General features: G+C 46.0%; 2 protein-coding genes across 2 annotated transcripts; one reads left to right on the forward strand and one right to left on the reverse strand.

The window, feature by feature from the left end:
- The first annotated feature begins 3,340 nt into the window (after positions 1-3,340).
- LOC120666717 lies at positions 3,341-3,958 on the forward strand. The gene has a single exon (XM_039946632.1). It carries the CDS (start codon positions 3,341-3,343, stop codon positions 3,956-3,958), a length of 618 nt encoding a protein of 205 aa, XP_039802566.1.
- Positions 3,959-4,239: 281 nt separating this feature from the next.
- Positions 4,240-7,028, reverse strand: LOC120663521 (50S ribosomal protein L24-like). The gene is made up of 5 exons (XM_039942366.1): positions 6,798-7,028; positions 6,595-6,690; positions 5,476-5,579; positions 5,247-5,383; positions 4,240-4,615 (listed from the first exon to the last, which is right to left on the reverse strand). The coding sequence occupies exons 1-5, from the start codon at positions 6,855-6,857 to the stop codon at positions 4,533-4,535; spliced, it is 480 nt and encodes a 159-aa protein (XP_039798300.1). The 5' UTR covers positions 6,858-7,028; the 3' UTR covers positions 4,240-4,532.
- Positions 7,029-12,262: the final 5,234 nt, after the last annotated feature.

A 12,262-nucleotide genomic window follows, 5' to 3' on the forward strand; every position in this document is an offset into this window, starting at 1 on the left:
AACAATTTTTTTTAGTAATGTATGATAGCGTGGCCATATGGCGGGCGTAACAGATCGATCAGCATATGTCGACGGTGATTCGATCGGTTAGTTGAAGTGTTTGGGAGGGAGGAGATCTCAAGTACGTACGTGATCGAATCCACTACTCCATCCAGTCCAGTCGGTTACCAGTATAGCATGCTCTTTGTGGGTGGGTGGGATGAGGATCGGAAGAGGAGTCCGCGCACCACTCGACTTGTTTGCTGCCTTGCCTTGCCGCGCAATCTGCCTTGCGTGCCGCCGCCATATAAGCCAGCGCAGTGCCCTCGCTTCTTCCGATCCACTCCAACTAAACCCTAGCTAGCTGCGAAGTCTAGTCTAGTCCACCACTCGATCCAACTAACCCTAGTCGCAATCGCAATCCCACTGCGAGCGCCCATGGACTCCTCCTCTTCTCTCCCTCCCCGCCGCCGCCTGCCCGATGACGATGATGACCTAGAGGAGGGTCAGTTCGTCTTCGTCCCCACCGCCTACCAACAATCCTCCCACCCCGACCACGACGATGCCCACTACCGCCGCCGCCGCCTTAGCCTGCACGAGCTCCTGGCTTTGGGCCGGGGCGACCCGCTGCCGTCCCCCACGCCCTCCTGCGAATCGGACGAGACCATCAGCGACGACCGCGGCAACCCCAGCCCCGCGTCCGTCTTCGGGGCGGCGGAGGAGCCCAACCGCGTCGCGGTGGCGCTCGACGGGGGCTGGGCCGCCACCGGCAGCCGAGGCTGGACAGGGGGCAAGCTTCAGCTTTTCTCGGCGGCGGCCGCGCCGCCTTTGGATGCCCGATCGAGCCACTCCCACTCCAACGTCTCCGGCGATAGCAGCAGCGTCCACGCCTCCGCCGCCGTCCACCACCCGCCTCCGCCTTACGCCGACCAAGCTCCTCAGCTACCCCGACCCCTCGTCGTGCCCCGGCGCGCTGCTGATCGTGCTCAGCGGGAATACACCTGCAAGTTCTGCGGCAAGTCCTACACGTCGCACCAGGCCCTCGGCGGCCACGTCGCCAAGCACAAGAGCATGCAGAGGGAGGCCGCCGCCGCCGCAGCCGCAGCGGCCGCCGGGATGGCGGCGATGCCCATCCAGGACGGCGACGCGCTCCGCCGCGCGCGCAGGGCGGCGGAGGCGCCGCCGCACCACCAGTGCCGCAAGTGCCACAAGGTGTTCGCCACGGGGGTCGCGCTCGGCGGCCACATGAGGGTGCACTACACCGGCCCGCCCATCGTGCCGGCCAGGAAGAAGAACAGGAACAAGCAGGGTCTCGCGCCGCTGGCCGTGGAAGACGTTATTGCGCCGCCGCCACCAGCGGCCCTTTCGCTCGCCCTGTCGATCAAGACGGAGGAGGCGCCATCGACCGCGCCGGCCGGAGCTGGTAGAGTAGTGGTACGTCTCTTTGGCATCGACATCAGTCCGAAAGCGCAGGCGCCATTATTGGAGCAACAGTACGTGCTCCGGCACGACTGAGGATTTCTCGGCCGCCGGTGCTCAACAGTAGGCTGCCCATTGCGCAAGGATTTTGTATGGGGGGCTCTCCCGGCCCGTTTGTTTGACAAGGTTTAAGGTTTTGTTAGTATAATATAGTTTCTTCAGAGATTGTTTAATTTTGGATTCGGTAGAGATTGCATGAGAAATTGTACTACACATAGGAGTGCTATATATGGTTACGGGGCAGAGCTCAAACTCTGCACCAGGTCGTGTGAAAGATATCTTAAATCAGTCAGTTTATCTGAAAAAGATAAAGATCTAGTACGTCTTACTCAAGTCAGTAACTGAACTGACAAAAAACCTTAGTTTGCTGCCATTCTTATATACGTGGCATACATATTTATATTGATCAAGTAAACTTATTATCAGGAATGCTGCACAAATTACAATGCTAATTTCGAGAATGGCTTTGTAGTTGCGTAAGTTGTTCCACTCTGTCCACAAAGTGGAAGCCTCTTCTCTGGGATCTCCAGTGTAGTATAGCTTGAAATTGTTTCTCCGCAACAACAGCGGCCACAATGGACAATGTTTTCTTGTTGCTGTTGCTGTTTACAGCATCCTCTGGATGCCCTCTTGCTATAGATGCCTGCAATTTCCATTATTGGCGTTGGTGATGGTAAATAAATAAACTGTCATAACCAGAACTGAACTGTACTCGTGTGTTTATAAAAGGCAGATGATACTGATAACAATTGCATTTCATGAAGCTAGAAAAGCCAAAATCTCCACCTCCTAGGCAACGTACCATCGATACGAATAGAAATATATTAGTACAGTTTTAGTGTTGTAGTTCCAATGCAAATCAAATCCAACGTCAGCACCTATATATGGCTTTAACAAATGATTCTTCAAGACACCATTACCTACAAAAGAAATAGAGCAAAACTGAACATTGCAATAATTTCAACTTCACAAGTTAATAATCCGAACTAAAAAAAACAGAACTGCATCAAGCTTAGCAGAGATAGCATTGAAACCACTGATTCACATTTCATAAAATGATGACATACTTTTTTACTGAAGATAGGCAGAAGAACACATTACCCTTCAACTTTTCAGATGTAACTTAAACAATTGAATGAGAAGCTGTGTGACAGGCGTGCATTATTGGCAAATTTCAGGGTAAATTTGTGGACAATTATGTAGTCATTCTGGACATACAGATGCTTGGTCGGTATCGGTGTCATGCCGATTATTCCCGGCATTATCAGAACTCAAGAATTCAAGCTGCTGATGAACGTCAGTGAAAAAAAAAACTACAGTACACACTCATAATGCTTTGGCATTTCTTCTCACATATATATACCCATAAAAGTTTCGACTTTGAACAGAAATTGATGCAGCATGCTTCAACAGAACTGCTGATTCTAAATGTGTCCATCATGTATATATCAAGAAACCCCTGTAAGAAATATTGTAACTCTGTTACCACTTGACTGGGACTGCCAGCACGAACAATACGGCTCCACTCATGGTCTCTGAGGTACGACGAAGAGAAGTTGCTGATGTAGTCGGTGCAGTTAATATTTCTCCCTGGGGGCATGGAGATGGATGCAGAGTCCAAGCCAACAAGGAAATAGCTGGCCTTGTTTGGTTCAAGCACACTATTTCTTAGCGCACGCAAATCGAGAAAAAAATCTTCTATGTATGAAGTTCAGAACGAAGTCTATTTGCAAAATCTTTTCAGGAATGGGTGTAACATTTTGCGACGAATCTAATGACGATAATTAATCGATGATTGGCTACAGTGACACTACAATAACCATCCTCTAATTACACTGTCAAAACAACCTACTACCTGCCGCACCTCCTCGCCGGCGCGCCGATGCACGAAGCCGTCCGCCCCTTCATCCACCACGCCGACGTCTACGCCTGCGAGCCCAGCGAGCTCGCCCGCCAGTTCCGCCCGCTGCCCAGGACCGGGCACCGCTTCTTCTTCACCCACTGCAAGCTCCAGCAGCCGCACAGGGCGGGGAAGGCCTGCAAGGCCACGCGCGCCGCCGGCGCAGGGTCGTGGCACTCGCAGAGCGTGACGGACGTCGTGGACGGCAAGCAAGTGAAGGTCGGCGAGATGAGGAAACTGCGGTACAAGAAGGGGGGCGCGTACACGGACTGGCTCATGGACGAGTACTCGTGCTGCTTGCAGGACGCCGTCGTCGGCGACAGGCAGTACATGTTCAGCAACATCTACGTCTCCCCGAGGGCCGCTCCAGGCTCCGCGGCGCGCCAAGAATCCGCTGCCTTCTTCGCGCCACCTGCGCCCGTCGTGATCAAGCAGGCGCCGCCGCCGCCGCCCAAGATGCCGGCGCCGCAGGTTGCCGTGCCGACCGCCGAAGCAGAGGAGGAAGCGCCTGCCAACTGGACGATGGCTGACGACGAGAAGGAGCAGCATTTGCTCTGCAACGAAACTGTCATCGTGCCCAAAGAACGCATTCTTGCTTAGACATGCAAGAGTGAGTTGCATCCAGAAGTAGGCCTCACGATCATATCTTGTAGCTTGTAGTAGGAATAGTATGGCGACATTCGCAAATTTTACTGAGGGTGAAATTCTATTCCTTCCTGAATGTAACAACCTGTTGTACGCTGAATTCAGTTTGGTCATTCTTGAGGTAGTAATTGTATTTTCAAAACACTCTTGAGGTAGTACAGGAGAGATTATTGCTGTTTATATGTACTTGCAAGCTCTGATTCCAAATTGCTCGCGCGGGTCAATGGCTTCCCAAGTTCTCCAACCCGGGAGCCAGTTCAGTTTCCATCTCTTTTCATAACTGGATATATCTCAGTAAGAAGGTACAGATGTTGCCGTTTCTCATCCAATAATGCATTTCACAACCAAACACTCGGACAAAAAAAAAAGGCAACATACATGCCAGCAATGTCTCTTTTGATCATTAGTACGTGATTATTATGAGGGTAGCACATTACAACTGCAATCATCGGCACCCTAACTTAAATAGGACCTGGTCGCATATACTGAACTCTCAGCACAAACAACGTGTCAGGCCAGCAGGCAGCAGCTATAGATCAGGCATACCAATTCCAGCTTTCTCATCGTATGTCTTCTCCAGCACGAGCTCAATTGGTGTATCCTTTGGGCCAGCTGCGTGATTGAAAGGAAACAGTCAGACCAAGAACAGAATGCATCAATTCACAAAACGGACATGCCAGCAATGCTCAAACAGGAATATAGTGCATTTGTTTTCATGCAACAAAAAATACAGACCATAGAGAAAAGGCGAACGAGTATTTTTTTTTTGAAAGGGCGAACGAGTATTTGGTGAGAGATCAAAATTTATGCAATCTATATCATCCTTTGGAGCTTATTCATAACTATTGCTCAAAACATAGCATCTTTTCACTCCACACTATGTTGAACCACTATTCTCATGCCTGCTCAGAAAAGGGGCTAAAAATGTATACTGTCTCATTAACATCATTCACTGTTTCACAAAAGCAACTGCAGTAGGGTGACTATGGGGAATCAGTTGTCTAACATGCACAAAAATCTATAGCACTCCCATGCCGGAAAAAAAAAAATCTGAGCGCCAGGAGGGGAAAATAAAGGAAACATCAAATGCACAAAAAGTTCCAGTTAGTTTACTTACACCCTTTTTAGGGAATTAATGTGCCTTGGAAAAGCACTATATAATAAGCATATAAAATGTGTTTACAAAACATGCATAATGTGAATCGCCATTAGTTAGCATAAAATAAGTTTTCATGAGACATACGTAATGTAGGCCTCGGTTTTCTTCTCTCCTTCAGAATTTCTGGCCGGGGGATCACAGCGCCAGATGCATTCATCCCTCTAGCGAACCTGACTTTGGTCCCATCTTCCAAATACTTGTATCCAACCTTACATGGTTTCCTACGATAAACATTGTGTTGACAAAATGATTTTATATAAATGTAAAAGCAATATCTCTATATGTAGCAAAAAATATCTATCATATTACATACCCAGTGACAGGATCAACTACTTGGACATTCGAAACATGAAGTGGAGCTTCGATGGAGAAAATACCACCTGCGTGCCCTTCGCCTTGCTTAATGTGTTTCTTAACCTGAAATCATGATAGCTCTATTATATACGGACTTCCTAGTGTGCAACAGGGAATGTCAAGGCACAAGACAATGACATTAGTAAGATGGTTGCAGTTAATAGTGCCCAGAATAAACAAGCAAATATGCAACGTCTTTCTAGCAAATATCTAATGACAGTAGTAAGATGGAAAAAAAGTACAGTTTCGCCATTCTTGTTTGGTATTCACCACAGGTGATCCACAATATAAATCAAATGGCAACCAATTGAGTTATTGAGCATCTATTTGTTATGGATCTTATGTCAGGATGCAACAGTAGATATGGTAGGCAGGCATGCCCCAAAGAGAATCGGTAAAGCATGTAGGAGGGCACTGCAGTATGTAAAACACAATATTGGATTGTTACACAAAGAAAAAAATACTTTTCATATGTTCTAAAATCAATCAAACTATACAAACTATCGATATTGGTGGCCTGAGTGCCACTGCTATCACAGACCTCTAACTAATATGTAAAGCTGAAGGTCGGCATCCATCTATACACAGAGAATGCACACAGATATTCAGTTCTCACTTATAATTAATATGTGCTCTCTTCCTATTTTGCTATCTTCGTGTCATGATGGACATGTGGTATCTTTGGGAGGAGGGGCTATATCCATCATTCAGCCCTCAAGTCAAACTCATGTGATCTGCATCAAAGCAGTGCAACAGGGATGAAAGCGGGGCACTATATCTAATCATTTGCAACACAAAATTAAAAACGTGAGCGCAGGCGCAGAGACAATAGTACTCTGAACTCCAGAAAATTCAGAACATTTTCTGACGAGCCGCCAGTTTGGGAATTTCACGAACACCTAGAGCACGATGCCACTTGAGGGGTAGGTTTGATTGAATCAATATAGCCAGTGTGCCACAAACTAAAGTGCCAACTATGCAGCTAGTATCAGTCCTAATTAACCACAAGTTATTATCTACTACACTGATTCCACACTCTGGCTAAATAGCCGAGGTAAAACATACAACGGCGAATTACCAAGTTGTTGCCCTCGACGATGACGCGATTCTGCGACCGAATGACCCGCTTGATGAGCCCAGTCTCCCCCTTGTCCTTGCCTCTGATGACCATCACCTGACAGTGAAAAAAAGAGAGGAGAGAATGGGAAATCTTTGCATTGAGAAGAAAGTAGGACTAACAAGAGGGATTGGGGGGATGGATTGGAGAACGAGAGAGATTACGTTGTCACCGCGGAGGATCTTCCAGTGCCTGATGAGCTTCTCCGCAGCCTTCCACCCCATCTTCCTTGGAGCCGCCTCCTCTCTCCCGAGGGTCTGGAGTGGCGTATCAGGAAGGCAGAAATATTGCGCGCTGCGGCGGTCGGTGAGGTAGGAGGCGGCGGCCGGCGAGGGTGGTGGAGGAAAGGAGCGAGTGGCGGCGCTGGGGCTGATTGCTGAGAGCGTTATTGGGCCGGGAGTGAAGGACTGATATGTGTGGGACGTAAAGAAGATTGGGCTGGTTGGACCGGCCTGGTACTCGGCCGAGCCCAAGTTGACTTTTAATCCGCTCATGCTATCGCTACGTCGCGGATTTTTTTACTTAGAAAATAAGTTTGCATGTCACATATGCACCGTGTTCAGCTGTTACATTTTAAGCTGCTTGCAGCTGCTCTCGACTGGATCTGGGCAGCCAGAGGCAGCAGTGCAGCAGCTCAGCTGCTCCTTGCAGCAGTGCACTGTAGCGGCGTTTTTGAATAGGCCCGCCGAACGGGCTGCTGCTGGCCAGCCGAACGGCTGGACTGTTCAGCACAGCCGAAAGCAGCCCAGCAGCCAGCCAGCAGCTTGAAGCAGCCCAACCGAACATAGGCAATGACTGTAGTAGTGTGCTGCGCCTTAGGGCAACACCAATGTATGTAGACCAAGTAGTCCTTAATGGTGAGTCCTGTAATAACAGGTTATACTTATTGCAATCTCCAAGTGCAAAAGAAAGCACTAATGATGGGATATTGTAAGACAGGAGGAAAGAGAGAGGAGAGAAAACAGAGGAAGGAGAGATAAATTGTTATTTTATCTTTTATGGTCTGCTCATAGCGCTATCAGTAGCTCAAGGAATCTTTTCCATAAAGATCAGTTCCACAATGCTACAGGTGGTCCATATAAGTTCTACGGTGGCTATAAAGACCACTTCACACATTGCTGGTGTCCTCTTATACATTGTACAAGCTAGCAAAGCACAAACACTTCTTGTAGGTGATCCTAACCTTTCCTAGCTGTAGCAAACAAAAAAAAATTCTCTATTATCCCTCCCTCACTTATTCTTGACGGGACGATGGCATGCACCAATTTATTTTATGAATTATTAGTGACCCCATGTTACGTGGTCACTGTAGATGATAGGTATATATTGTACAGTTTGCCTAAAAAAATATACTTGTTCACTAGTTCCAACTTGAAATCTAGTTAACCAACATGCATTTCTCTTTCCCTAATAATGGTAGAGCATATAAGGCCTGTTTAGTTCCCAAAAAATTTTGCACAGTACTCGTCAAATCGAATCTTCGGACACATGCATATAGCATTAAATGCAGTTGAAAAATATAACTAATTACACAGTCTAATTGATTAGCACGAGCTGAATCTTTTAAAACTAATTAGTCCATAATTATATATAATTTGTCAAGTAACAACGAAACGTGCTATAGTACCTAAATCCAAACTTTTCACCAACTAAACACACCCAAGATACTCACACATGGTTTCTCATTACTATATATAGGTAAAGAAGCGACACACACAAGGTTGTCTATTGCTACACAGGTAAAGAGGAGAGTGTATACAAACACTCACATGGTCATCCCTTGCTTCACGGGTAAGAAGGAAAGCACATATAAACACTCACATGGTGATTGACGAGCATGTATGTATGTAAGAGGTAGAGCATGTATAGACACTCACATGGCCACCCGTTGGGTAAAGGGGAGAGCATATAACTCACAGGTTATCTAATTCTACAAAAGCAAAGGGAGTAGCATATATATATAGACTCTCACAAGATTAGATATCGCTACAAAGGTGCGGGCAGATCTAGGGGGGCCTAGCCCCCCCCCCCCCACGTGTGTGAAGCTAATGTGTTTGCCCCCTTAATTTTTCATATTTTTTACCCATGGATGAAGGAGTGTAAGAAGAAAATAGGAGAAAAAGAAGGAGAAGATATACGCTCAAATAGGCACGGAGGCGTTTCTAGCTGATCTGGACTTCCACGTTAACAACACCACGGAGGCGCGGTGAATCAGCCTGCAACAAGAAAACCTATGTGGTGTTTCTAGCCAACTTAGACTTCCATGTTAATGCCACGGAGGCGCGGTGGATCAGCCTGCAACAAGAAAGGCTACACGGTGTTTCTAGCCGACTTAGAACTTCCACGCTAACACCATGGAGTCGCGGTGGATCAGCCTGCATCCAGCACTACCACAAAAACGATTTGTAGGAACGTCTCGATTTTTTAGATGCGAATCAAAATGTGACCGTTACTATAAATGAAGTGTGGTTATTGCCTTGAAAATACATTTTTAGGGGCGGATCACCCCCTCACATGCCCCTAAAAAGGTCGTTTGTAGGTAATCAAAACAAAGCAAAACACAGTAAAAAGGTGAAATTTGTACCATAAGCCTATTGTGATCTATAGAACTAGAAAAAATATTAAAAGCATATTTCAGTGTGGTGATTATGAGTTTGGAAACCACATGAGTTCTATAAGATAGAGTGAGTGAGTTATACAATATGGTTTTACACTCTTAACCATTATATACACTGAAATATGACTTTGATATTTTTTAAGTTCTACATATCACAATAAGTTTATGGTAAAAACTTCACATTGTTTTGATGTGTTTTGCTATATGTTTTTATGTAAATAAAATTTCAAAATAAAAATATTTGTAAGCACGGGTGGTGGCGTCGGCTGTCTCTAGAAATCCATTTATAGAGACAGGTGATGGCGTCACCTGACTGCCCTAGAAATCCATTTCAAGAATGTTACTATATATGTCGGTGCTTTGTGAAACGGCTCAGGGGCCAAGATGATGATCTGCGGGCAAAGCACTGAAGGGTTCATGCATGTCAACAGTTTTCATTTGATGTTGACATTATGACGTCAACAAGGTACCAAAACAATCTCACTCTATGGGCAAGGTTACCAAATTAAGCAAAACGCACGCTCGGTGCAAAAACCTGACAATCTGCCTAGCTAATTGCCGTCAGGGCTGGCTTGCTGCTTGTATCCTGCTGGCAATAGTTGGAGAGCCGAGGATGCTGGTAACTGGTAGCCAGGTGTTGGTTTACGTTTGAAAAGGGGGCATGAAAAGAAGATTATGTTAAGTGAATGGTTAGAAGAATTGGAACAATACTCACCCTGTTCGTTGCGCTGGTGCTGGTGGCTGGTGTTGGAGTGGTGTGTGAGGAAAATACTGTTGGCTAGCTGGTGGCTGGATGCTGGTGCTAGAGTGGTGTGAGAGAAAAATACTGTTGGCTGGCTGGAGAAGCAGCCAAGCGAACATGGTCGCTATCTGTAGGAAGCATTTGGAAAGACCTACTGGCTTTCTCCAAATAACGTTTAAGTGTGTTGGCATGGCTAACTGCATCGCCCGGAGGACTCGCTCTTCTCTCGATCGCCGCATCGCCCTCGTATGCGCCATGCGCGCTCCGCGATGCCCGCGCCACGCCGACCGTGTCCACCGCGCCCACGACGCGCCGTGACCACGCCCGGCTGCGCGTTCCGCGCACTACTAGAAAACAGGCCATCGGTCCAGACCAAAAATACCACCTGCAATTGTACTTGGTACTAATGCGAGCATCAGTACCGGGTGCAACGGCAGCTGGTACTTTTGATTTGGACCAAGTGTTCAGGGGAGCTTTTGGCACCGGGTCGTGGCACAACCCGGTGCCAATGAGAGAGACCCCTTTTAGTTTCGGGTAATAAAACGGACCGGTACTAAATGTTGAGATTGAGCACTAGTGGAAGAAACCGCCCGGTACCCACGCCTCTCGCGTCTGGATAAGTGCTGGCCGTCCTCTCTCTCGTCTCTCTACCCCTCTCGTTCTCTAGCTCTCATCTCATCTCAAAATACACAGAAAGTAACTGTTCATCAGTTGATCCGTCCCCTTCCTTTTTCACCCAAAGATCAACTTCCAACAATGCACGATCCAGTACATACATTCCTCGGCAAGGGCTACAAAGCGGCAAGGCTAGGGAATCCTACAATTTAACAACTTGTTAGAACAACTCAAAGAGCTTAACCCATACTAAAACACACATGCGTAACAACAGAATAACACAACAAGATGTGAATGCTCATGTACAAATGAATTATTGGGTGATACTTCATCAATAAGAAGCCCACCTTTGCAGATTCTTCTTAGTACAATTACAGAGTTTTTAGAAGATTTATAGCATGTTAGGGTGGTCACCTACCAAAAACAAAAATGTAACCATTCTGACTATATTGCAAAATTAAGTGCAATGATTGTCAAGATCCAGTGATTGTTTTGTCAACCAAGAATAACATTGAACTGAAGCAGCGAACAAAATTATTCTGAAATGCTACAGATAAATGAAACCGTACAAAGTTCAAGGAGGACTAAATGAGTCTAACCATACATAACTCCTGATATATCCAAACAAGAAAAAGAAGCTAATTTGTTGTATCTCATACTTGTAATCATCATGTTGAGCAAACATTTAGAGCATATTTGGTTGAGAACAACATATTGTTTCCTTGTCAAAGTTTCAAATCTAACACACTTACAAAGGTACAACCATGCATTAACCAAATGGCAGCCTGAAAGGATCATTTAGCAACGAACCATACTAACTTAGCTAAAACTAATCTTAGGCAAGTGATTGTGCCAGCAAAACTTAGAGGTTGTTTCAGTCACACCTAACTTAGGTCCATCGCGAAACTGGACGGCCCAGAGAGGTCCATCGCGAGGCCCACGGTCAGGATAAGCAGCGGGCCTACGACGGCTCAGAAGAGCATATCTTTGTTTGTTTTCTTTTCCTTTTTTTCCCCATAATGCTTGTCACTATTCACAGTTGGGGTTCGTACCATCCGCATCCTCCTAGCTGGCTGGTTTGTAGCTAGCTGGTTTGTATTACAAATTATTTACGTGCCGGTATTTACTCTGAATTACACAAAATCCTTGCGTGGAACTGAGGATCCGTGTGTATTTTGGGTAGACATGAATTATTTTTTTCATCTCGAAATAAAAGCTTCTTTCATCTTAAAATGACAGGTATCCTTGTAGTCCACCAACTCACTGCAAAACTCTAAATGTCTCTGGTTTCCTTGGTGTTTGCCTTCCTCCTAGTCGATTTCTCTGGTGGTTACAAGTGGATTTTAAAACATTACTCCCTCCATCCTAAATTGATTAGTTATTTTGACTTTTCTAGATTTACAGACTTTGCATAGTAAAAACTAGAAAAAACTATGTATCTGGAAATAATTACTAAACATTACTCTGAGTCTGTAAATCTATGTGTGTTGATGCATAGTAAAACTATGTATCTGGAAAAACCAAAACGACTAATAATTTGGGGTGGAGGGGAAGTCGTGATTTGTGAGATAACAGAGAATTGTTTCAGTTTACCCCTGATTAATTAATTCTAATGTGACAGATGCATTCTTTGTGGTGGTTTGGTTGTTTGGTCA

This window comes from Panicum virgatum, chromosome 3N (assembly GCF_016808335.1).
Source record: "Panicum virgatum strain AP13 chromosome 3N, P.virgatum_v5, whole genome shotgun sequence".
In the NCBI taxonomy this organism is placed as follows: domain Eukaryota; kingdom Viridiplantae; phylum Streptophyta; class Magnoliopsida; order Poales; family Poaceae; genus Panicum; species Panicum virgatum.

Excerpts from the sequence above, each read along its gene's own strand:
- LOC120666717 (XM_039946632.1), top strand. The coding sequence starts at position 3,341 with ATGCACGAAGCCGTCCGCCCCTTCATCCACCACGCCGACGTCTACGCC.
- LOC120663521 (XM_039942366.1), bottom strand. The coding sequence starts at position 6,857 with ATGGGGTGGAAGGCTGCGGAGAAGCTCATCAGGCACTGGAAGATCCTC. Across the intron at positions 5,580-6,594 it reads TCGTCGAGGGCAACAACTTG|GTTAAGAAACACATTAAGCA; the intron begins GTAATTCGCCGT and ends TCATGATTTCAG. Across the intron at positions 4,616-5,246 it reads AAAACCGAGGCCTACATTAC|CTGGCCCAAAGGATACACCA; the intron begins GTATGTCTCATG and ends TCAATCACGCAG.